General features: G+C 34.2%; 1 protein-coding gene across 1 annotated transcript in view; it reads left to right on the top strand.

Annotated features, from left to right (window-relative positions):
• Positions 1-27,874, top strand: part of MDGA2 (MAM domain containing glycosylphosphatidylinositol anchor 2) — an 832,021-nt gene that overhangs the window by 447,743 nt on the left and 356,404 nt on the right. The window contains exon 3 of the mRNA XM_001097544.5: positions 11,389-11,563. Coding sequence (XP_001097544.1) covers positions 11,389-11,563 — 175 coding nt within the window. The remainder of the gene's footprint in view (positions 1-11,388; positions 11,564-27,874) is intronic.

Here is a 27,874-nt window from a genome sequence, read left to right as displayed (position 1 = left end):
GGAGTTTATTTGGTTACCTTATGAATAGATATAAATATGACTGTAGTAGAGCACAGTGGAACAGAGCTATTTATTTTTTATTACATTTCTAATACTCGTCAGTGTTTGTAATATTGTTAATTTAGATTATATTCTATTATAAAAAATCATTAAAGGAATTTCTGCTTCATTTTCAACAAGATTGAGAGTAATGGTGAAAAAAAATTCCCATAAGAAACTCACAAGGAAAAGATGGAAATGCTGTTCCATAGCAACACGTAAAAAATATCCTCCATTTGTAAAATGTGTGATAAATCAATATTGATTATTAAGTATAAAAGTGCCAAATTTAGATCAGGAAAATCTTTTGAAGTTATGGGAGAAACATTACAGCCAACTGGAATATCATCCTGTGTTTATTAACTCTCATTACAAAAAAGGGCTTGGAATATGCTGTATGTCATTACAGCATCTTTACCTACATAAAAATGACATATTGATAATTAAGCTATGATTTCCTGTTTTAGGCTATTAAAGGCCCAGTTTAATTTTTTTAAATGAATAGTGTATTCTTTCCCTCATGAGCTACTACTCAATATATTTTTTTTTTTAGATTTTTAAAATATAGCATTTCTAATGAATGCAGTTTCATTTATTTCTTTAGTTACTTTTAGTTGTTTCTTCAAGAGCATTACTTTTATTATTTTGCATTTGATTAACAGAGAAGATCTTTTATTTACAGGGCCTTCACATTTTAAAAATGTATTTGTTAATTTTTATTAATTAATTTTTTATTATAAATTGGCTGCTAATTCTGAATTTAGAAATAATAGTTAAAACAAGATAGACATCAATTCTGCTCACAGAAAAGAAAGTTTAGTGATAGAGATTATTGAGATGGTATAGTGGCTTCATGGTGTCACCAGGGACCCATTCTTAGCAGGTGACTTCTATCTTGAGGTATGCTCACAATTTAAATTGGATCCTGAATTCCCAGCTATCACATTTGAATTTCAGGAATAAGGAAGAAAAGCTAGAAAGATAAGCTCCTTTAAGGGGCTTCTTCAGAATTCCCACATGACACTTCTGCTTACACAGTATAGTATATGTGTGTAAAAAAATAAAATAGTTAATCTAGCAAGCTTGAAAATGCCATGCTTGCTTGCAAGGTTGGCCTTTGGCTGGCATCTGTGAATCTGGATTTCAAGAGAGGTCCCACCATTCTCCAGCTGATAAGAATGGCTCACTATGTCTATTTTTTTCTTCCTCCTCCTCCTCCTCCTCCTCCTCCTTCTTCTTCTTCTTCTATTCTTGCAAACAATACAGCTTATGCTAGAAATTTGCTTTAGTTTTGGGAGACTGGAATTTTGATATACTGGGCAGAGGGCGCGTAAGTGGCCAGCCCCCAGCAAAAATATTGGGCACTGAGTTTCTGATGAACTTCCCTGGTAGATAGCATTTCCCAAGAGCTGTCATAATTCAACATTAAACATGTCCTATGTGACTCCATAGGGAGAGGACTCAGGACCTTGTATCCTTTTTTCACCAAACTTTGCCCAAAACGCCTTTTCCTTTTATTAATTGTGCTTTGTCTTCTTTCACTATAATATATCATAGTCATGAATATAACTATACATATGCTTCTTGACTTACAATGAGGTTACATTCCAATAAACCCACTATAAGTAGAAAAAAATGCTTTAATTTACCTAAGCTACTGAACATCATAGCTTTGCTTAGCCTACCTTAACATGATAGTTAAACATGCTCAGAACAGTTACATTATCATACAACTGGGCAAAATCATCTAACAAAAAGCCTATTTTGTAATAAAGTGTTGAATACCTCCTGTAATTTATTGAAAAGATCAAAATTTGAAGTATGGTTTCTACTGAATGTGTATTTTTTCACACCATCATAAAGTCAAAAGTCAAGTAGAAAAATCACTAAGTCAAAAAAATTGTAAGTGAAACCATCAGTCAGAGACTGTATAATGAGTTCCACAAAGTCCTCTGTGAATCATTGAACCTTGATGGGGTCTTGGGGATCCCTGACAAACAAGAATATTTAGTAAATGACTATTTTACTACTTTTCAAGTTATAAAACACGTTTTAAAGTCTATCACAGATGCAGTATAGTTTTTTTATAACTAAGATAAATACTAGTATTTTGTGTTTTTATTAGCATTCTCTTTTCATCAAGGTGGACTGTAAAGTTTTGGTTTGAATAACTGGAAGGATGGAGTTACTACTAATCGAGATGGGAAAGACTGGGAGAGTTGGTTTGGAGGGGAGATCAAGAGTTCATTTTGGATATGTTATGTTGGCAATGGAGAGCAGGCACTTGGTGGCTAAAAGTCTGGGATTCAAAGGAGAGGCCTGAACTACAAATACTAATTTAGGAACCATCATTACATAAATGGTATTTAAAGTACTCCATAAAGTGACTGAGGAAGTGAATGTACAAAGAAAATGATGAGGCTTTAAGGCAGTCGATTGTTCAGAAGTCAGGGAGATAAGTAAACACCACCAAAATAGACTAAACTCATTCTATTTTGGATGCATCGTGGAGTGGAATTTTGTCTAATTCATAATTGTATTCTGAGCAGAATTATAGTGCCAGGAATCAATTCAAGCAACAATGATATATATATATTTTTAATCATTACTATGTCTCAGGCTCAGTTATTTGGGCTGGAGATACCAAGTTTAAGAATAGTCCTTGCCTTAATGAACTTACCATTGGTTAAGGCAAAGTCATTGTTTTTGGTCTGATTCTTTAGAAATGGAGCTTGAGATGAAGATTCATGTGCAACTGATTTATTAAGGAAATGCCCTTAGGAGAAACTGATAATGGAGCAAGAAAGCAGGAGAGGAAAGGGAGGAAGCTGGGCCAGGATGTGGTTTCACGAGGTTGGCGTCAGCCTGACACTGCAAAGAAATTGGGGTGTAAATTATGCTGCAGAATTTATCCCATCTAGAGGCACGGGAGCAGGGCTTTCATATTCCACAATAATCATTCATCGGCTAAGAGTCACAGGGGTAGGGAATAAACTCCCAAGATTTCCCAGGATTTCCCTCTGACTGCAGGTAACTCTGAATCCCTAGTGTTTTCATTTCATGAAAAACAAAATGTCCTAGTAAGGTAACATATAGGAAAGGTAAAGGGTTCTAAGGGAATCAGACAGAACACCAGTTGTCTCCTACAACATCTAAACAGCTGATTTCTAAAGCATGTGATAAGCACTCTCACAGAGGGAATCTCAGAGTGCCATGGCAACAAAGGGGGCAGGACATAATAGAGCTCTATGAGAGATGGAAAGCTTTCTAATAAAATGATATCTGGAGGACCAGAGGGTGTTAACTAGATACTAAATGAAGGAAAAAGGGAGAACTTTCAAGTCAGAAAGGATCCCAGTATATAATAGCACATAGTCTCATGGCCGTGGAAGGACTGGAGCTGTAAAATGGGAGAAAAAGTTTTCTTGCCTTCTAAGCATGTCATGGCATTAAAATCAGAGGATGGAACAATAACATTTTGTAAACTTTTAAAGAAATCGAATTCTGATAATGGTGGTTTGGGGACCAGGAGTAATGTCTTGGCCATGCTACAAAATCAAACCTTTCTATGATGATTGCATTAATTTCCAGCATTTTATATTTATAAGCATTTGCACCAAGATGTACCCTTCTCTGTCACCTCTGGTGTGAAATAGTGCCAGCAGGCCCTATCGTAGTGCTTCAGATGCATATAGGAAGTCTGATGCTGTTTAAGAAAAGTACTAAGTTTATCTGTTTTCTCCGATTGTTTATTCACACAAGAGGTGAATACATTCCTCAAAGGTTAAATTCAAAGAAAAGACAAATGCAAAAAAGGATCAGAAAACCTATTGCTATCTGCTTTAAGGCCCGTCTAGTGTTCAGAAATATCATGTCCTCGCCCCGTTATTTTACCTCTGTTTCTTGTCTACCGTGATGGCTCCCTCTTCATCATTCTGTTTTCTGCATAGTGAGTAGACCTGCTTTGTGAATCCCTTGTTCTTCAGACTCCTCCTATTTGTTTATTTATGGTGAGACAGTGTCTCACTTTGCTGCCTGGGCTGGAGTGCCATCATAACTCACTGCAGCCAGGAAATTTTTTTATTTTTAGTTTTTGTAGAGAGAGGGATCTCTCTATGTTGCCCAGACTGGTCTCAAACTCCTGGCTTCAATCCATCCTTCTGCCTTGGCCTCCCCAAGAGCTGGCCAGTCTCCCTTTTTCTGTTACTGTCATGAGCTTCTTATCTGCATATATCTTGTAGAAATATTTCAAATTGCATCTTAGTAGTAGTAGTGGTGGTGGTAATAGTAATAGTAATCATGGTCCCTAATATTCTGGATATACTAGAAAAATGGTTTTTTATGCATAGAGTAGACAATTGTTAAGGTTAATTTTTTTTTTTGCTTTGTTAGAAAATTGTGGTTCTTTTTTTATAAAAACAGATTTAGAAATAAGTGAGACATATTGCTATAATTATTGTAGACTGATACAATTTATTAAAAATTGTACCTGTATGCTCTAGAGTCCTGTGCCATTCAGAATTCCACTTATTCTATTAAGTAATTCAAAGAGAACCTATTTCTTCTGTAATTTTCCCTGATATCAGTGCAGGAGAAAGGAATAACTTTTATTTTGAAAACTCTAATAAACACTACCTATTAGTAATTACATACCATTGATAGTTCTTAATACTCTTGCAAGCTGGCACTCTGTACCTTTTTAGGTTTAGTTCCCAAGGCTCTGGTGGCAGATCATCCCAATAATTATAGCAGGTCAGGTGATGTTTATCTGATTTTCTCTCAAGGATTCTCTTACTGCTAAAGGATCTTCCTTCAGAGTATAAATAATGCTGGGACAATGCTCACATTGATATGAGTACATCTGGCTGAACTCCTTGGCAAACAATAGAAAGGAGCTTCAGTGTACAAATCCTCATTCACTAGACATTAATTAAATGGGGCAACCTAGAAGTCTCGGGTCAAAGTTTTTATTGAGTTTGTTGCATCTACACAATATACTTTTTGGATTCAGCCAAGTCTATCTATGCTTCAGGTTTTTAATATTTTCCTAAGACTATCTCAATCAATACTGATTTTATTTAAGGCTATGTAAAAGCAATGATGTTTCAGGAAATATCTATATCTGTATCTGTATCTATATCTATATCTTTATCTATATCTGTAATACTATTGGGAATTGAATAGGCCTAAAATAAGAGAATCTCCATGTTGTTTCTTCAGATTAGGAAGAGTTACCAAGAAAAGTATTTCCTAAACTCTCGTATTATTCTTTTTCTGTTAATGTTATTTTTACAGAAATGAGTTTAATGTTATATTGTAAGAGGATTTAAACACAAATGTAATAATATAGCCCATGTGGTTTAGCTGTGTCCCCACTCAAATCTCATCTTGAATTATAGTTCCCACAACCCCCATGTGTGGTAGAAGGGATCCAGTGAGAGATAATTGAATCATGGGGGTGGTTCCCCCCATGCTGTTCTCGTGATAGTGATTGAGTCCTCATAAGATCTCATGGGTTTTTAAGGGCCTTTTCCAACTTTGCTCAGCACTTCTCTCTCCTGCCGCCATGTGAAAAAGGATGTTTTTGCTTTCCCCTTCCCCCATGATTGTAAGTTTCTTGAGGCTTCCCCAGTCATGTAGAACTGTGAGTCAATTAAACCTGTTTCCTTTATAAATTACCTAGTCTTGGGTATTTCTTCATAGCAGCATGAGAATGGACTAATGCAATAACATATCTGAAATTTGGATGTATTTTATTCACATTGTGAAACTAGGGGTTGTCCCAAACATCCACTCTTCTGTTTTTCCAGAATTAAGGAACTATCAAATTTTAGCTGGGGGAGAGGAAGAAGATGCTATTCAGAGTAAAGAGTATATTTCCCAGCATTTCTTGTAACTAAGGAAGAATAACTATATCATATAAGCAGTGTCATGAGGCAGCTTCTAGAACCTTCTGTAAAAAACAACTAGCAGATGCTTTTTGCCTGTTCCTCTCTCCTAAACAATCTCAAGCAGTGGTTTAGGATACAGCTCAAGCCAAAATTAAATTAAAATAAATTCCGATGAGTACTGAATTAAGTTAAAATAAATTCAGATGAGTTATTTATTCATTCATTCATTCTTTAATATGTAGAGAGTACTTAAGGTTTATATTTTCCTATATGTATTCTTTTCACTGTTGATATGGTTTGGTTGTGTCCCCACCCAAATCTCAACTTGAATTTTATCTACCGGAATTTCCACATGTTCTGGTAGGTAACTTAATCATGGGAGCCGATCTTTCCCGTGCTATTCTTGTGATAGTGAATAAGTCTCACAAGATCTGACAGGTTTATCAGGGGTTTCCGCTTTTGCTTCTTTCTCATTTTCTCTTGCCACCATCATTTAAGAAGTGCCTTTTGCCTCTTGCCATGATTCTGAGGCCTTGCCAGCCATTTGGAACTGTAAGTCCAATTAAAACTCTTTTTCTTCTCAGTCTCAGGTATGTCTTTATGGGCAGTGTGAAAACATACCAGTACAACTGTATTGATAGATTTTAGTATGAAATGGTTTTCTATTCATTGGCTTCTGGATACTTAGCAATTTTCTTTTTAATTTTCTCTTTGAACAATAACAATGTGAATAAAGGTTTCCGTGTATTAGTCAACTTTTGATAAGTTATTTATAACGTATTGAACTAAGTTTCGATAGCATGCCTGTCCTACCTCTAATTTTTTATTAGTGAAGTTTTACTTTGCTATCAACTACATGATCAATTTTTGTAAATATTTAATGCACATAAGAAAAAAATTACTAATCCTGTGGATAGACGACTTTCTGTATATTTATTAGTCTTATATGTTGATTGTAGTTTTTTAGTTTGTCCTGTCTTTCCTCTTAACTAAAAAAGTTGCACTATCAAGAACTGCCTGAATCTCAGAGAGCTGTATTGGAACTTTCTACTGCAATTGCATGTTTGTCAAATTCTTCCCTTTTTAATTTTGTTTGCTTTTTGTCTTTAGTGGCTCTGTACTTTACTGAATACCAATTACAAGTAATATATTTATGCTTTTGACTTTTAATATTACAAAAAGTGATGCCTTTCTCTTCCTGTTAGTTTTTAACTGCAAATTTATTATTAATTTAATCTTAATATATGTATTAAGATTACACATATGTGTATATATAATCTTGTAATGTGATATATATATACACATATATATCACATATTATATATATATCACTCCTAATTGGTTGATTGATTTTAGTTTACATAATTCCATTACAACTTTATCCATGCCTTCTTTTCCCATCTTGGCTTCCAGTTTTCTATTGTTCCAATCATTTATTGTTATTAGATGTTAACTGCATGCAAGCTTGTTTTAACTTTTAAATTCAGTCTAGTAGGCTCTTTCAGTGGGCAAATTCAGTCTATTCACATCTAGTCTATGACTGATATAAATGTTGTATCTTACTCGATAGTGGTCTATTGCATAGAATGGTGACTCTAGTTAATAATAATATACTGTTAACCGGTTTCAAAATTAATAAAAGAGTAGATTTCAAATGTTTCACCACAAAAAAGTATTCGAAGAGATGAATTTGTCAATGTGCTTGATTTATCATTCTACAATGTAAACTTATATTAAAACATCACATCATACCCCAAGTATATATACACATGTATATTTTTGGCAATTAAAAATAAAATGAAAATTAAATATGTATTCATTTTAAATTATACATTTTTCTTTTACCTTTGCCCTATTTTTTTTCTGCCCGTTTTATCAAGTTTATATTTTTTCCACTCTCTTCCCTTTATCTCTTCTTTTTTTTTTTTTTTTTTTTGAGACTAAGTCTCGCTCTATCGCCCAGGCTGGAGTGCAGTGGTGTGATCTCTGCTCACTGCAAGCTCCGCCTCCTGGGTTCATGCCATTCTCCTGCCTCAGCCTCCTGAGTAGCTGGGACTACAGGTGCTCGCCACCACTCCCGGCTAATTTTTTGTATTTTTAGTAGAGATGGGGTTTCACCGTGTTAGCCAGGATGGTCTCGATCTCCTGACCTCGTGATCCACCCGCCTCAGCCTCCCAAAGTGCTGGGATTACAGGTGTAAGCCACCGCGCCTGGCCAACTTTATCTCATGTTTCCTTCCATTAATGAAACTGATTTTTTTCCTGTTACTTTAATTGACATTTATGCTTTTTAAAATGTATATACAAGATACCTAACTGTTTCTCCCACAGGGATACATTTTCCCCTTTCAATTATCCCAAAGTTTAAGATTCCAGAGTAACTTTTTTCTCTCCTTTCCTTTCCTTCCATCCCTACAATGTTACCTCTGCTTTGCATTACATTTCCACCCCAAACTTCTAGGTTTTGCTAGGTTATTACAGATCTTCTTATTCTATGTCCTTTTGGTTTTAAGAAACTTTACTTAGTATTTAAATTGTATACTAACCCAAGGAAATCCTCCTTATTCATTAAATGAGTATCTATTAACTGCCCACTGTGATGTGCTTTTCTATATCTTCTCAAAATCCCAGACCTCAGATACAATTCATTTGTTGGGAGTTAGAGTATTTCAAAGATTTTCATCATGCGGGGCTATTTGAACCCTGAGGTTAACATGTTTGCATAGCACTGAATATTTTTATTTCACCCTAGAACAAATGAGCTCTTGAATGGGTATGGGCTATTGGGAGATATCCCTTTCCCTCACCTTTTTCAGTAAATGTGGATGTTATTCCGCTGTTTTTGAGCTTTCGGTGCTGGAAATGAGAATCCTGAAGACAAACTAACCTCCATACCACTCCAGGAAAATCAGTTAGAATTGAGTTTGGCTATCAGTCACAGAAAAACCTGAAGAAGAAGTAAACAAGAATTTTATTTTTCCCCATATAGAACTCCAGGGCTATCAATAGTTTAGGTTAGGTAGGTATAACTCCATGGTGTCAGGATTTCAGGTTTCTTCTATTGTACTACTTCTCTGTGCTTGATTTTCGTTTCAAATCGGCTCACTGTTCAAATGGAAGCTACCAAAAAATGTGCAAAACATGAAGGGCTGCTTCCCTATAAGGACATTTCTGCTTGAAACAACAAGAATGTGGCTAAATGGATGACTGGGAAATGTTTTTATCCCGGGCAGTCATGTGGCGATTAATAATTTGCGGTGTAAGAAGAAGAAAATACTTAACATTAGGGAGTGACCAGGCCCTATGACATTACAAGTTAGTCCCTTTTTCCTGGAAGGCTGAACAGTTTTCTTTATAGACTTAGAGGTCACAGTTTTTGTCAGAGTATATATGGAGGTTTCTTTTCTCATCAGTTAGGCATATGACTTGGTAAACTCTCCCAATGTGTAAACTTATATCTTTCTACTACTCAGGAATATTTTATTTCAGTATTTATTTCTTAAAAGTAGAGAATAAAAAGGGAGGAAAAATTTTCTAAGTGATTATTTGCATTCCTTTCTACTTCTATTGTTTACTTTTCTCTTTCCTATGTTTCATTTGAGAATTGTTTCACTTTTTAAAACTTCTTTATAATAAACACAATATTTGCTTCTGGTAAAGTAAATTAAGTATAAATAAGAATTTAAAGTACAACTTAAGAAAAGAACACATTTCACTATCCTCTTTTTACTCCCAGTCTCATTTACAGAGCTTTGTATGTTTCCTTGTGTAATTTTAATAAACATTTAGTAATATGTACACACACAAATATACACATATGCTATTTTTACACAGATGAGAATATTCTCTGTTTCTTGCTTTTTGTCTTTTTTAACTTAATAATACATTTCGTATTTTATTTTTTCTAATGACTGTATTCAGTTCAATTTTAGAGTCAGTTTATAACCACCTCTCTATCATTTAGCATTTATATCATTTCCAGTGTTACAGTTTTACACATACAGTAGGCTAATTTCTATGCATTATTTTGCAAATATGTTAGTAAGGTAAATTTTAACCAGATAATTGCTAAGTGAAAGTGTGAGTATGCTTCCATTTTTGACATAATTTACACAATTCTCCTTTTCTTCTTATGGGTATATTAGTAATACATTTATAAACTACTTGAAATCAGAAATTATGCCATTTTCATCTTTGTGTATTCCAGATATATAGAAGATTTTGAATAAATATTTGGTATTTCTTTTTGTGATTTACAGATTTTTAAAAAATTCATCTCTTAATAACATTTTTATTCCATTCACAATTAAGGGCAAACATGGTTATATTTATACAGATATTTTAATTATGTGGATAACTTTTTAAAGATACTTTTTATGCCATTAGATCATACATTTTAATTAACTTCATATGAAAATAGGTATATATAATGGCAATAGTATAGGATTTGTGTTTTGATGATTCAGTATTTAGTTTCATTTTCCATGTCACAGCATATGTGTTTGAACAGAGGATTTCTATCAGCTGTTTCTCAACCTTAAAATAAAAACAAACTGAAATATACAGCGGCGCACAAAGGGAAATAAAATCAAATTATTTTTACTTTCTATTTTGTATCACTTTACAGTATGAGCGTGTGGCTTTTATTCAGGTTTTATACACTAAAATACACAAAAGTTGAGTTGAATACTAGTCATTATTGCTAGCAAGAATGAAGTCTGTTGTACACAGCTGTGTTTAAAAGAATGGTATTGTTTATAATGAAATGTTTTAGATATTCAAAATGTTTTGGCAGTTTACTAGAAATGTTCTCCTTGAAAAGTTTACATATTTTTTAAAAAATAATTATTGATGTAAAGTGAATACTAATGACCAAAATAGACAAATCATTTGTGAGCTTATTACAGCAAAGCCATCAAAGAAAAAAAACTCTTAAACAACCAGGTGTTTAAAATTATACATAATTTCAATACGCCATTATGGTATTATGTCTAAACTATTCAAATCAAATAGGAAATTTCAAATAAAAGAATGAGGCAAGTCCAAAAATAAAATGAGAACCTACTTGAACTAAATAAGTAAAATAATCTTATAAGGTTTGGAAAATATGAAAAACAAATTTAAATGTCCAACAAAAAGAAAAGTTAATCTGTATTTTCAATGTACTACTGATATTTAACTCCCTTTATGTTATAATTTATATTGCCCTCCACACTGATTAGGCAGTTGATGAATTCTATGCAATTGAATTCAAATTACACACACTGTACAATGATGACATTACATTAAAATTTTTTAAATTCAATCGTGTCTGTAAACTTTAATTTTTTTTTCAATAATTTGATGGGAGAGGCAATGTAGCAGCTCTAAATGCAAACTCTTCAAATGAGTGATTGCTATTTGATTTATCTGTGGGGAAACCAACCTAAAGTAACAATCTTTGTTGATGCTTGCTCAGATCAGGTGGACCAAAACAGCAGGAAGTGCCTCTGACAGATTCCAAGACTCAAGTGTCTTCAATGAGACTTTGAGGATTACAAATATTCAGCGACACCAAGGAGGCCGGTATTACTGTAAAGCAGAGAATGGCTTGGGGTCCCCAGCGATAAAGTCAATCAGAGTGGATGTATACTGTAAGTAAATTTTCCAGAAAACTATAATTAAGCCTAGTACGGATTTCCTTTGTCCTACACGTCTATGGTTTTCTCAAAAAACGTAGAGTTCTGTTTAGTTGAGAATGAAAACTGTGTAAAATAATGATAGCTCCCTTAAAACATCCCTGAAGAAAGGAATCTTCACTAGAAACTTTCATAACTTCTATGATATAATACATATTCATTGTAGAACACTTAGGAACAACATTAACAAGAAGACAATAACCATGGGTAATCCCACCAATAACTAGTGTTTTAATGTATAAGTTTTTTATCTTTATATATACATATATACATGCATTTTTATATTTTTATTAAAATAAGATCATGCTGTATATTCTTTAACTTATGTTTGTGAATTTTACCTACATGTGAATACAGCTATTCTTTCTTTCTTTTTTTTTTTTTTTATGTACATCATACAAACAGAGCATTATGAATTGGCCTGTAAATGACCAAAAATCTCTACGTATAGTCTGCGTTTGGTCCAACTCTGTTAAAAGTAATCAGCACCAACCCTGGACAGTGCTGTGCCACCTGAAAAGTGTTTGTTGATTTATTTTTGTTCTTAGTCTCATTTTCCTACATTTTGCTCTTGATGATAATATTTTAAATCTTTTTGGTCTCCTTACTTATTTCCCCACCAAAACAAAGCAAAGGCCTACATTTAATTTGGTCTTTTGCCCAGGTTTTTCTATCATTTCATTATGTTTTTACAAGAATTTGCATTTTAATTTTTAAGTCTCTAGTGTAAGGTAATTATTTTTCTTTTCTTAAAGTAATTTAGACATAAGCAACAAGTGAGGATGTTGTTTTTCTGCCTATCTTCCTTTCTTTTCCCTTTCCTTTTTTTCAGTGCAGGATAGGATGTTACATAGTTAGGAAGGGGCTTGAAATTATACATGGTCTATTTGTGAGATGCTCTGCTGAATCTCATTTAGTTATTCAGATGACTGAGAAGTGTGTGATAAAGCAGCACTTGGAATTTGCTTTCCACTTTCAGATACCTGCTTTCCTTCTGGAAAGGATGGGCGAGAGATCCTTGTTTCATCCTCTCTGATATCTTCTATTTCCTAAGGCACCTTCCCCCTTATCCCTCAGCATAATTTGGAAACCTTCATCCCCTGTACTACCCTTTCCTTATTGTGGTGCACAGGTTGACCATACCTGTATACTACCCAAAATAATACAGCCCCTGGCTTCCATTTTCCTGACCAAATATTTTCAGTGTTTTTGTTCATATGCAATTTTAAATTAGATTAAGTTTAATTTACAGAATTGAATACTTTTTGTAATATAATAGTCTAGAGTACATACTTCTGCTCTTTTAGTTATTGTAGTTTAAGTCATTAAATTTTAAAATACACTTCTTCAATACCTTAAACACAATTCTAAAATCTAAAAAATTCTGAAAACCAGTGGGCATGTTTTATTTGTAACTTTTGTAAGCAAAACCTGATGTTAGCTAGTGTAGTGTCAAAATTTGACCTCAAATGACTTGAATAGAAAAGTAGAAAAAAGCTTTACACTCCTTATTTACCAGACTTTGAATAATCACGTTTTGCCCAGGAAATGTGTTTGATTACAAAATATAGCCAAAGATCCAGCTGAGTATGTTATATAATAGATGGCATGTATACTATATTACCTTTCTAAAATCTGAAAATTTCTGAAACACATACTCCAAAGGTTTTGAATATGGGGTTTTTGGCTTGCATTTCTACAACAATAGGTCTGATAATTTAAAATTTGTATTGCTGGGTTAACAAGTTAAATATAAAGGGGAAAATTCACATTTTTAGAGACTTAAAAAAGTTTTTCTCTTTTTTCCTTTTACTAGAAAGCCTTTTTCATTGCTAGTCTCCATTATCCCTTCTCCTTTCTACCTGCTCATATCTCTTGCTCTGCAGACTGGGTTGTGCCTGAGTGCCTTATTCATATCGCACACCTTACTGGAAATAATAGCACCGTTCTCTCCAGGTTTCCCAAACCCTGCTAGCCTTTTAAAGTTTGACTCCTCTTCCATTCAACCACGCCTGAAGACATTTGTTTTGTTAACCTTCCTTTTCTTTTACTTCCTTTGGGGTTTTCTCTTGCAACCTCAACTTGACAAGCATCTCGTTCTATGTTATTTCAGTGAAATATCACTGTGATGCATACCATGTTGAAGTTCTATTTTCAGTACATGTTTGGTGGCTAGGATTTATTAACAACTGTCTAAAATTGTACCATTTGAGAAAATAACATGATGTTAAGTTCCACACTCTATGAATAAACATGACATCTCTCTAATATGAATTTCCCAGAGAATGCCTTACCTTTAGCGCCAGAGATCTTTCTACTCTGTGGATGTAAACATACATTTAAAGTAGTTATGCCTATTTTTGAGGGCTTGAATAAATGAATTCCTTCAGATAGTAAATTTTCAAACATGCTTTGAGTGATAAGAACACTTAACAACAGAGATCACTAGACCTATCTAAGGAGTTCATGTGCTCCAAATACAACCTTGATTGAAGCCCAGAGTTTTTCGGTTCAAGTACATTTTCTCTACCTGAATTTCTATAATTTAAAACATGCTTTATCGTTGCTGATAAAGACATGACTACTGTATTCATGTTATGTTTAAATTTGGCAATGTTGGTGTCTAAATTTGAATTATAATCCTTAAGATTTATTTGTGCTCTAATTTTGGTTGGATGTTGGACAGCTTAGTTGAATAGATACTCATTTATATAAACTACAAGCAGGTGAATGACTTAATTTATTTCAGGTACTTTTGCTTTAATTATTTTAGGAAATACTAAAAAAAAAATAGGACTTTTTTTTCTGTTTGGAATCATGCCTTTAAAATCATCCACTGCATTGTAGGTGTCTGTTTCTTTTTCTAAACTGATTTCACATGTGGTACTTTCATCACCATCGGTAGAACTTGGAAAGAGGATATGCATAAAAACAAAATACACTCATGCAAAATCGGCAGTAAAAAATATTTTTACAACACCAAGCTGAGGCAGACTATGACTTGGATTTACCAAAAATAATAACTAATAATGTTAGAATTTATTCTTGAATCCCTTGTAAAATATTATCTCTAAAATCTGCCCCATAATCTATTGATGTATAACAACACATAATGTAGATATTAATGTAATGCATCAGTAGTCTTAGAGAGTTTTTATAATAGTGAAAATGGGTATCTCTCATCAAATCCCACGTTCTGATACAGCTTTCTACCTTTAGAGCAAAAACCTTCCTAAAATAAAATTACGTGCTAACCAGTCATTATTTTGATGAGGAAATGTAGTTTCAGGAAAGGAATTTAACACAATGGTGAATAATATAAAATGAAATGACTTTCTTTAGATCGATATTTTGAAATCTTTGTAATAGCTATATTAACATTTTTATCACTTTGAGAAAGTTTATGTATCTTTATTGGCGACTTTTTCCCACATAATTTTCTAAAATTTCATTTAGGAGAAAATATTAAGCTATATAGATTTTATAAAGGAACTACAATATGCATTTTTTTATTGTGTTAATCAAGAATACAGTTTGAAAAATTAGTATAATCATGTTCCTCAATTTATAGGACCTATAATTTTATCATTTAAGAATTGTAAAAGCATTCCAAGAGTTTTAGGAAATATAATTTATTGATAAAATATATTTATAGGCTGGTAGATTTTATAACCAGTGACTTAAATTTCTTTCCCAAATCTGATTTGGTTATTTATGCAAATATTTCTGATCAAAAGCTAACCAATTACAATTGTTTTTGGTTGGGGGAAATTGCTTCTGAGTGTCTTCTGAATGTCTGAACATAGTTTCCCCCATGCCCACACAAATCTCATCTTGAATTGTAATCCCCATAATCTCCACGTGTCAAGGGAGAGACCAGGTGGAGGTAATTGACTCATGCGGGTGTCTCACGATAGTGAATGAGTTCTCATGAGATCTGATGGTTTTATGAGGGATTCTTCCCCACTTCGCTCGGCACTTTTCCTTGGGAAGAAGGTGACTACTAGCTAAAGAGGGGCTCTTTCCTTTCTGTGCTCAGCACTACCGCCTTGCGAAGAAAGTGCCTTGCTTCCACTTTGCCTTCCGCCATGATTGTAAGTTTACTGAGGTCTCCTCAATCATGCTGAACTGTGAATCAATTAAACTTCTTTCTTTCATGAATTACCCTGTCTTGGGCAGTTTTTTATAGCGGTATGAAAACGGACTAATACAATTAGTATTGTCAGAAAAAAAAAAAGGAAAATACTGCATTCATGTAACAAGAACAGGAAAACACAAACAAGGGACTTTCAGAGGATATAAAATAGCTCTTACAATATTAAAAGTGATAACATAAAACAGGGGAAGGGCTGGGAAATAAAACAGTAAAACAAAATTTTACAATCAAGTGGATACTACATAAGAAAGAAGATAAGAAAATTCGTGTTAATCTAGCAGATCTAACATTAGAATAATAAGAGTTCCAAACGGAGTCAAAGTGAAGTTTTTTTTTTTTTTTTAAATTAAGAATTTCCTATCATAGTTGAACATGTGTTTTTAATTATAAAGCTATCGCTGGATCCTCAATACAATGGAATAAATAAAATCTTCACCAATGCACTTATCAGCATACAACTTCAAAACATTAAGAAAAAACCGAAGATCTTAAAAATGTCCAAAGAGTTTTTATTTTTTCCAAACTGCTCTCATATAAAAAATTAGGAATCAAAATGGCACAGGTCTGCACAATGGAAATCTGGGGCCAGAAGGCAACTGAGTAAAGCTTTTGAAATTCTGAAGAAAAATTATTTCAACTAGAATCTTCTGTACAGCCAGGCTATTTTTTTTTCAAATATCAAAGAAGAAGAAAGACATTTTTAGACCTATAAGATTTCTTTTTTTTTGGCTAATGCACCCTTGCTGAGGATACTACTTTTATCTATTTTCCTCCAAAACTAAGAAGTAAACAAAAAAGAAAGAAATATCATCCCCAAAATAGGAAGCTATGTATAGGAAAATACTGAAGTTAATCTAAAAATGATAAGGAAGCAGGATGGCATGACAATAGCAGCTTGTCATACTTTGAGCTTCAGAAGCAACCAGGACAGATTGAAGCTGGAATAACGATGCTTACCTGATATTTTAGAGATGAATTATCATGGAAAGCTTAATAATATGGTAATGACAATTGGATACAAAATTGAGTATACAAAATGTGAGTTATTAAGGGAATGTAAGAAACTTTATTAAATGAAATGTAATCTAAATATACTACAAGGTTCAGCTGTAAAGATTGCTTCAGAGTCGTAATACCAACACTTGATTTAACCACAAGCATGCTATAAATATATAGCGGATGAGGGAAGGTTAGTATAAGAGTTAAATGCTTCCTTTCTATAAGAAGAAATCAGCAAGACAATATGAAAATGAAAAGTAAGTCTATAAATAGTTCAACACTTAAAAATATGAAGGCAAAACCATTCATAAATAGTTAAGCGATGCATTAGAAAAGGTTGCCTCTGGGTATTGGAAATGCCTAAGGTTGTTTGATGTATCATTATTTGGCTTTTAAAACTGCACTTGCATAGTTTGATTTTTAAAAAATTAATAAAATATAGATTTGAAGATTTTTACCTTGGAGGTTCTTGTTATTAAGCTCCCTGAAGTCAAAACCGATTTCATTCCAAATTTTTAGCAGATCATTATTAATTCAAAAACTTAAAACTAGATTTATACTCACACTTTATTTATTCATAAGAATTGGTATTCCTTGATATTTGACACCAAATAAAGTTGACTAAAAACATATTATCTCCTATATAAAAGATAGGCAAATAGCACAGGGAATGTTGGTGCTACATTCTGATAACTAATTTTTCTTCTAAACTTTTTGGAATAAAACTCTTTAGGTTAATTTCCACTACAGTTTTCTTACATGTTGTTTAGAATAAAATATTTTAAAAAATAACTTTGACTTTTACATCATTCATTGAGTAGTATTCAAAATATAGCTCCACTGAATTTTGTGGGGCTAAAAAGGAACTTATTAAATAATTTGTACCTTCAGTGAGTCTAAAGTACTTAAGAAGACAAAGTGAAAATTTAATTCATTTAAATGGTTTACAAATGTGAAGCAATAAGGTTAGTAACATAAATTATGCCACACAACAGTGAATGATATGCTAATGACCCTGAAAATATAGTGCTGGAAGTAAAAGGTTACTGTGGCCTCTTATGAAAGAAGTAGGATTTACATTGCAGTTTTAAGGATGGGTTTTGAAAGAATTCTCCCTGACATTTCTACACATCTTTTGACAGCTTGTGCCAGGTACTCTCCTTTTCAAGAGTGCTTGTGTAACAAACAGCCTTGGGCAATAGAGATAGTGCCTGCCTTTAGGGAAGAGGGCAGATTTGTTTCCTGACCAGGATAGTAAAGATAATATCTTTATTATCAGGCTTTCTTGCAGGACCTTTATAAGATGGGGAGCTTCCTGAGCTCAGGGTCCCTTAGCTGTGTCAAAAACCAGTGGTGTGCATGGCATTCACCTGGGCTGCCCAATATATTGTCCCTATGAAAATTAAGGCGGGAAAACCTGTGAAAACAGGAAACTTTTGAGGCTTCAGTAATGAGGTCGTTTCTCTCAGACCCAGGAGTCTTGTGTTTTCAGTTAGCATCCATGAAACTGTGGCAGGCTAACATATTAGCCAGCAAATAGGGAAAATGTCAGACCCCTCACCATTCTTAACAGAGTAGTGGGGAAGGCCAAAGATATCTTTTAATGGGTGAGAAATTTGATTTAAGGCACAAAATAAGGGAGAATAATCCCACAGAGTTTAGGGACTAGTGGTTAAGATGGTGGGTTTGGAGGAGAAATGAGAGCTTAAATTGAAAGATAGACTGTTAATTATGTCATAGTTATGTTGAACTTTTATTGCCAATGTTTTTACCATATGAATGATGATCTGCCATTTATGTAAGATGCAAAATAAATAAACTGTAACTTTTTATTTTTATTTCTTTTTAGAGACAGGGTATGCTCTGTTACCTAGGCTCCAGTGCAGCAGTGCAATCATAGCTCACTGTAACCTTGGACTCCTGGGCTCAAGGGATCCTCCTGCCTCAGGCTCCTGAGTAGCTAGGACTACAGGCATGCATGGTGGGGTCTTGCTGTGTTGCTCACGCTGGTCTCAAATGCCTGGCCTCAAGCAGTCCAAAGTGTTGGGATTACAGGCATGAGCCACTTGTGCCCAGCCCCTGCAACTGTAATTTTATAACTGTAGAACTACTGATGAGAGTCAGCATTATCCTAATACTGATACTGCTTCGTTTGTCCTCTCTAAGAAGCAATGGCCACTTATTGAGAACCCTAAAATCTGTCTTTGGAGGAAGAAAGAGTATATCCTAGGTAGAAAAAAAAATGTTGTCATAGAATTTAATGTGCTTATTCCCAAATATATTTGTTACCTTTAGATTTTTGAGTACATTTAAATAATTTTCTAGGAGTGTGTTCATCTAATCTTTTCACTTATTCTTAGCCATGACTGTGTGGTTCATAGGGTAATAGAGGTCATATAACTTTAAAGGTTAGGGTTTGATTACAACTTATTTTTAATTCAAAAAGGAATTAGACTGAGAGCCATTAGCTTAATAAGTTTTTATGTGTGCAGACACTGTTCACACATGAGACAAATCTTTTCCAATATCCATTAAACATGTTGTAAGCATTCTTATTTCTGAAGCATATCCCCTACTTTAATGTCACTTAGGTAGATTGCTGCATTTCATTATGTTTAGAACAAGCAGTGATATTTTTGGTCCTTGTCTGATAGATTTATTATGTTTTCACCTGGGAGATTAGTATAACATTATCAGTTTATTCTACAAGGACAATTTACCTGTGTTAAAATTATAAACCAAGCAGCAAAATATTATTGACAATGAGTTTATTTTTAGTGGAACCATCATGATTTTTGGACAGAAAAGTTTAGGAAAAGTGCTAGAATGACTAATGGGAATTCTGGAAACACCCTGGAAAAAAAAAATCCTTTATGTAAATCCTATTAAGCATAGTTTTCTCACCTACCACCCATCCTCCCAAAACATCAGTCTTGGGTTTGGAAGGTCTTAATAATATTTGATGTGGCAATTAAAATGCTTATTGAAATGAGTTGCTGTCATGCAAATTGCCCTATTAATAACATTTGAGACAGGATTTCACAATTTTCTGAATTATACCGATGGAGTGCTTGCTTATCAGTGTTATTTACAAGTGGGACATACAACCAGTCTAATTTCCAAATAGTGTTAGAGTTCCTAATAAAAGAGCTTTGTCAAAAATCCTATTACATACCTGTTTACTGATTCTTATTCAGGAGACATTAGAGAAGAATTACTTTTAAATCAGTTTAGTCCTATCTCAATTATTATCCATTCAGTACTGGTCAAATGCACCCTCTTAAGATGCATTCAAAGAGCACCTACTGGAATCTTCCTGAATCTCACAAATACACAATCAGAATGGCAACTGGTAGCTTTCCCTCAGTTGCTCTGCACCTGTTCCTACTGCCTTTAGGTCCCTCATTCAACCTGATTCTGAAAATCTCAGGCATTCTATCAGCCCTCTGAGCTGGAGAGCTGGGAAGGCCACTTCAATTAGTCTCAGTTTGCAATATTAACGGATGACCTACAATATGAAAAACCCTCTACTCGTACTACTGGTGAGAGATGAAACAAAAATACAAGGCTTTTGCCCTGTAAACCTTGTAATCAGTTGGAGACATGAAAAATAGACGTAAAAGTATTTTGGTTAAAAATTAGGTAAGTCTAAAAAATTTATTTACATATCAAAAGTACTAAGGGAGAAGTGATGCGTGACATTCCTTAGAAAGCCCTCTCACTAAATATGTTAAGGAATTCAAAAAAATGGATATAATCATTATATCAGTCTGCATTTAATTTCTAGGTTGTTACTCTGGTAAAAACTATCCATTCCTGAGCAAACATATTCTCAGGAATACGTTTGTAGTGAAAGCTCGTAGTGTTTTTCATAAAGATAGAAGGCTATTAGAATGTGTGACTGTGTTTATACTTTTGCTCTTATTGTTACCAAGATATCTTTTAAAATGTTCACATCTGAATTTCGTAAAGGTTCTCTTTCATCTAAAAATTATTTATACATTTTGTCATTTAAAAGAGGTAAATCTATGGTTAAACTGAATAAAAGGCCTGTAAGAACACAGACCATGGTCTGGGTGGGATTCTCTAGCCAAAGGTTAAGCGGCAGGCAGATGCTCCTGCTGAGTCAGCCAGAGAATGGAGATTGGCATCCAGTGTTCTGATTTCCAGGCAGTCCATGGAGCCCTCTGAATCTAGCTTTCTTCCTAAGGGCGAAGTCTGCTATCATCAACTCTGTATTGCATACACATTTCATTAAAAAAAAAAAAAATGTTTGGAGAAGGTATATAATTTGTACAAGTAAAGTGAGCTAATAAAATGGTTTGAATATAAAAAAGAGAGGATGTTTAATGTGTTTTTTTTTTCCCCATGTATTTTAAAGTCCACATTCTGAGTCACACAGAAGATAAAGTAAAAGTTTGAAAGGTAAATTATTGCCTACTTAATTATTTAGCACTTGAGGCCATACTTTCTCTGAATGTATTCAGAATACACTGTACTATCAAATTTAAATTTATAACAGTTTCAAGAAAACCTGGCCACCTTTGATTTTGCTATTTGGTCTATACCAAGTCAGGTCGAGAAATTTGAAATACCCATTGTTGACTGGTGTTACAGGATAAGGTGGAAGGATTCTCCTAAAGAGTAAAAAAGCCATGAGATTCATACAAAATAAGAAGCTCTTTAAACTTAAAATTATTTCTACCTCCAACTTTAAGGCAAGAGTTTATTTTATTTTTTCCCTTCGACAATTGAAGGAAATGATTCTTGAGAAGGGTATCGGAGAATAAATCTGACCTTGCTTCGATACTTGATGTTTTCAAAAACTTAGCTCTGTTCTCTCTTGATAGAGGGAAAAATTTAATATGTCTTAGCTTCTGAAACATACTGGTGTGATTGATCCATGAAATACTGAAATATCTGAAAAGCAGCCTACTTTCAATCTCTTAAACTGAAAGTGAAGTGCAAATTTCTGCACCCTACTAAAGGGCACTGCAGTGTTTTTATTCATGATCTCTTGAGTTTGTCACCAGGCTTAGAATATAAAAATCCCTTTTTCATGAGGTAACGCTGAGGCAGATATGCAATCAAGACATCCAGATGGCTGTGAATGAAATAAATGAAAGGGTTTGTTTCAAACATTTTCAGGTGTCCATCCCTAAGCGCTATATTCTAAATGTAGAAGGGAACATGTGAAAAAAAGCTTTTAGAAATATTTTCCAGTTTTCAGAATGAGCTAAAATAGAGAAAGGGGAACAAATTTCATTTTCTATTCCCACTTCCACTATCTTATTCCAGTCTCTCATCACTTCACACCTGGTTCCTACAAAAGACCTCCCAGCAGACCTCTCCCTCAATAATAGTTCACTCCTTAAATTTATTCTACATATTATTGCCAGATCAATCTTCCTTAAATTCAATGCTCATCACAGTACTTGCTGCTAGAAATTTACGTTCTTTCCATGTTTTTGATTAAAAAAAATCCAAGCCTCTCTGCTTATTTTTTCTCCTGTTGTGTTGAAATTTAATTCCTCATCCTCCTAAAGCAACATCCTTCGGCCTCACCTCCCTGCTCCTTATCCTCTATCATGCTTCTTGACCCCCATATTCATAGCTATACATTCTGTTCTCCCAAAGGTCTTGTAAACTCCTACAGAATAGAGGTCACCTTATGTCATTATTTACCCTAACTATGTCCAAATGAACAACTCAGTGACAAACTTATAATAGGGTATGAGAAACACGTGTTGCTTAATTACTAAAGGGCATTGTAGATAAAATCAAACTGTTAGATGTTACCTCTTTTAAAATGTGCATTTGAATTTTTATCTTCATCCTTCCTTAGACTTGTGGGCTTTTTTTATGATCTCTGAATTCTAAGAAATAGTCTATCAGTCATCTATCTATCCATCCATCTATCTATCCTCTCTCCATTTTTTAGTACAAGATCTCACTCTGTTGCCAAGGCTGAAGTGCGGTGGTGCGGTTAACAGCTCACTGCATCCTCGAACTTCTGGGCTCAAGTGATCCTCTCGCCTCAGCCTCCTGAGTAGCTAGAACTCCAGGTGCACACTGCCATGGATGGCTAATTTACTAGTTTTTTGTAGAGACTGATTCTAGCCATATTGCCCAGTTTGGTCTTGAACTCCTGGCCTCAAGCAATCCTCCCGCCTCAATCTCCTAAAGTGCTGGGATTACAGGTGTGAGCCACTGCACCCAGCCCTATATACTTATTTTATTTTATTTTATATTTATTTTTGAGACAGAGGCAAATTGCAGTGGAGTGATCCTAGCTTACTGCAACCTTTAACTCCTGGGCTCAAGCAATCTTTCCACCACAGCCTCTTGAGTAGCTGGGACTACAGGCAGGTGCCAACATGCCTGGCTATTTTTTTGTTTGTTTGTTTTTGTACAGACGAGGTCTCACTCTGTTAACTAGGCTAATCTCAAACTCCTGGTCTCGAGAGATTCTGCTGCCTCTGCCTCCCAAAGTGCTGGGATTACAGGCATGAGCCACCAGGCCTGGCCTCTCTATATATTTTAAATTAAAGTCTGTGATCACTCATTCCCAGTGATTACAATAACTTACTGCTTAAAAACTGTGTTCTTATAAATTTCCTCAAAGCAAGCATCCAGGCAAAGACATGATGGCATGTGTCCATATGTATATTATGAAAAAGAGAGCAAGTGACTAATAATCTTAATGGCAGTTCTCTGAGGGGGCAGTATGTTTTGGTTGGAAAACCCAGAGTTAGAATTTAACCATGTCCTTTCTTTTTTCTATGAACAGCAGTATTTTCAAAGTGAGACTGAGATCCGCAAAACAATGCTTTTGAATAGTGCCTTTTATGGGAGTAAAATTCTACTTCATATGGTAGAGTATATAGTGAAGCATTCAGTATTCATTCAACAAACAATTATCAAATGACTTCTGTGTGGCAGATTTTGTGTGACTCAGTGCTGGGAACACAGTGGTAAACAGAACCAGCATAGTTATATCATCAGAGAGAGTAGAATCCAGCATAGAAGAGTTAAGATACTTCTTGTAGTAGCCGAAATGCTAAGCTAAGATTAGAAGATCATGGTTCCATTTCTTCTTGTGTTAGCTCTCAGACTTGCAAAATTGTGAATTTAACAAAGAGACTTACTTAACCTTTCTAGGTCTAAGCTTGTTTTTTTCCTTTCTAAGTGAAAAAATTGGATGAAACATCCTTAATCATTTGCAAAAGTTTTAGATGCTTTATGAACTTTTTTTTTCTGTTGAAAGGATATTTCACATTAAGCAGAAATCATCTAGAATGAAGATTTTTGAGGGTGTTTTGTAGTATGGAAGGAAAAATATACCTCTAATAAACATATATTTACTTTCTTTTTCTAAGAACAGTTCTGAATAATTTTAATATACCAATAAATATTTTCTGAATACTCATTAGGCTTGGAGATATTAAAATGTATAAAGCATATTATCTACCGAATAACAAATTGTAGACACTCTGAGAAGTAAGAATAGACATAGGATCATAAGCACAAGGAAGAGGTATTACAGAAGTTGAGGGGAATAAATAGTCACTAAAGACCATCATGATCAAAGGAAGTGTTGAAGTTGTCAAGAAAGAGTTGACTTAGCAAGTCTAGATGAGAGGGAGGTATTTTTCCAACAGGGAGAATGGGGATACATATATATGCATACATATGCACATATACACACACACACACATATGCACAAATACACACACACATATGCACATATATGTACACACAAACACAAGTATACACTTACAGACAGAAACAAACTATATATGTATGTTATGTATCTATATATATCAATTGTCATTTGAAAAAGATTTGCTAGTATATGTGTGAATGACGAAGGAGCTGAGAGAGAGAAAGCAATCAACAGAAGCCCTGTTTTCTACATTTGTGACTTAGGCCACTCCAATTTTAAATCTTCACAGCATGTTGTTGGCAAAAACTAAGAATTAGAAATTAAGTCTTGTAACTATGTACCCACAATTGGTATATAGTAAAATTGTCTTGAAATATATAATGTTGGTAGTAGAAGAACTCAACATTAGAAATAGAAAACTAGCACATTTTCCTTTTCAGCATATTATTTAGCAAATGACATGTTTTATTAATAACATAATGAATAACAAGTTCGCTATGAGTCTGAACTGTTCTAAACTGTTGTCAACAAGCTAATTCATTCAGTGAGCACAACTGTTTGAAGTTCTACTGTTAATAGAATAATACTAGGTATGAAGAAGGTGTTGCACCCAATGGGAATTAGAGGAATGAGATAATATTTTTTTAAAAACCCATGAATATAGTTTCTGTACTCTAGTTTAGAAGAGAATGCAAAATATACCTAAAATGAAGTAACTGATTATTATATACTTTTTCAGTAAGTTCGTTAACCTTTTGACAGAGAAGATTTCAGTTTTCACTTCTATTTCAGGATTTCCTTTCCCATTGAATTTGTGTTTTATTTTACTTGAAAGACATATATACATAAATTACACATTTTCTGCATAACTTTATAATAAAATAATTTTACTAAATTGTTGCTGCTTTATTTTCTCTCCACAATAAGTTCATTTCCATTCAGCTTTGTCTACCATATATCTTCTCTTGTAAGTTAAACATGTAGTGTTGTTCTAAGACAACAATGGTAATACTGGTAATATTGACTGTAACTGCTGGATAAAACAAGGTGGAATGACTCCCGTGTTAGTACGCATAAAAAATTAATTAATAAGCCTTTCAATTAAGATTGTATAGTCCTTTCAAAATGTCCACTGTGTATGTGCTCATTTCTAATTCTGTTTGAATTTTTCATCTTTGTACTTTTCTAAATATTATTGTGTGCCAACTCTAATTTTTCATATTGACAACTGTCAGATCTCACCACCTCTCTTAACTTGCCGAAAGGCCCCAAAGACATTTATCTGCTCTGTTGCAATTAGAGTGTATCCTCAGGAAGTATTTTCGGAGAAGTTTCCTTCTCCTAGCTCTGAAACTACATTGTGGGTTTTAACTCTGGTTGTGTATCCTAATCTCTTGGGATTTAAAACATTTGGAGACTTTTGGTCTAAGCCCAAATCTCTTGAATCAAAACTAGGTGTGTCATTTTAACACTGTCAAAAGTCTTCCCCCAGGGTTTCTGAAAATTACCCTGGTTCACAAAGCCCTCTGCCTCCTGGACTTCTATTTCTCTTTCTCTGTCACTGTGCAATCTTGCTTGGGCCAACCATAAAGCATGCTGCCATTTGTTTTCACACCAAAACTCCACTACCACCAAGCTTCCATGAGCCCAGCAGACTTAACTGAAAATTGTCCACATATAATTGAGGCTCCTAGCCATACCAAAAGCTTTACCTGGACCTGATGGAATCATTGATCCTAGTTTCTTGTGTTCCCTCAGTGTATTCAAACATTCTCTGTCTTCCTGGCACCATTCATCCCTGCATGCTTCTCCTTCCTTCTTCCTTTCAACAAATCTCTTTCCCCATCTGTCATCAACTCCCATGTCATGATAAATAGCATTCCCCTTCTTTAAGCCCTGATAGGCCTTCCCTCCCAACCTCCCAGCTCTACCTTCACCCTGAACACCTATAAATGTATTTTTAAAAGAGTGATCTCTTTGGGGAAACTAGGGCCAAATATTAGATCAATGAAATGCCTCTACCTTGTTATATCCACATAAGAAATACCTAGATTCCTGTAACTGCAGAGTGCCCAGGTGGTGTTCGTGATAGGATCTGTAATTGCTTTTACCCTTCTCCTTTTTTAATGTCTCGGTATATGTTAAGACTGTGAACACAAATCCTTTAGCTTCAAATTGAACGTGAGGATTGGAAGCTCTTTTTAGGCATTTAAAGCACCAAAACTGGAGAGAAAAGTTATTTTCCAATATTTCAAAGAGCTTCCTTAACATTGTATTTAGCTATGTGTTATATTAATTCTATAGCATAAACATTTGTCCCACAACCATGTATTCAGTATTATGTGCTACTAACTTGGCACTAAGGTCATTAGAGCACCATTGTGAGTACAAACATGAGCCAAGTTGCTGACTTCTCATCCTGGATTTATACTTTGTCACTTGTATACATTTTATCACCATATGATCCAGATATTTTCACTGTTGGAAGCTCATGCAACTAAATGCTGCTCATTTGTAAAATGGAGACAATAATAACAATTTGTCTCTTATAGAATTGCTGTGAGGATAAAATAAGTCAGGGCCTGTATAGTTATTGGTTCAATGGCTGACACAAAGTCAGAACTCAGGAAGGTCAGCTCTTAATTCCTATTGACAAATGGCATGCTAGGGTTATAGGAGACAAAAGCTCCAAGAAGAATTGTTGTTATTGACAGCATTGTGACCTTCACATGGGTTGGTGCCTGATAAGAGGCTCTTTTTTAAAAAAATAAATCAGGAAGTTAGTGGAAATATTCCAAGGGTAGGGATTGTTAAGCCAATGTGTCAATGAGTTAATCTAATTGGAAGCATACATCTTCACCTTTAGCCTTGGGCAGTTTCCTTAGCTCCTTATCAAAGGACAATGATGATATCTAATCTATACAGTTGTTTTTATTATCTAATCATCACAACTACTTTTACTAACATTAATCAAGTACTTGCTATTTGCCCCCAAAAGTGTTAAGACCATTATAAGGATTTTAAGTTTTACAACTATAGAAAGGTTTAAAATGGTGAATGACATGGTGAGAACTCAATGAAAGGATGCTAAGAAGAAAAAGAGTAGGAGTGAAAGGAAGAGGGAGTGGGATATGTCATATTTAATTTGTTTATATGTAGGTGTAAAAGACTTCATGTATGTTAAAATTATATCACTACTGGTACTCTACTAACAATAAAAGATAACATTTCATAGCGTTTAATATGTACTGTACATGTGTCAAGTGCTTTACATATATCACATAATTCATTAAATATATACAAGTCCCATTTTACAGATGATGAGTGGGAAGAAAGATAAATGATGTAAAGCAAAGAGGATATTTGATGGAATTGAGAATCCGGAGGGACTGGAATAAAAACTCAGATAACTTTAGGAAAAATTATCTTACTTTGTAATACAAAG

The sequence above is a fragment of the Macaca mulatta genome, chromosome 7 (genome assembly GCF_049350105.2).
Source record: "Macaca mulatta isolate MMU2019108-1 chromosome 7, T2T-MMU8v2.0, whole genome shotgun sequence".
Classification (NCBI taxonomy): domain Eukaryota; kingdom Metazoa; phylum Chordata; class Mammalia; order Primates; family Cercopithecidae; genus Macaca; species Macaca mulatta.
The sequence above is the reverse complement of the archived record's forward strand: the minus strand, read 5'-3'. Positions and strand labels throughout refer to the sequence as shown.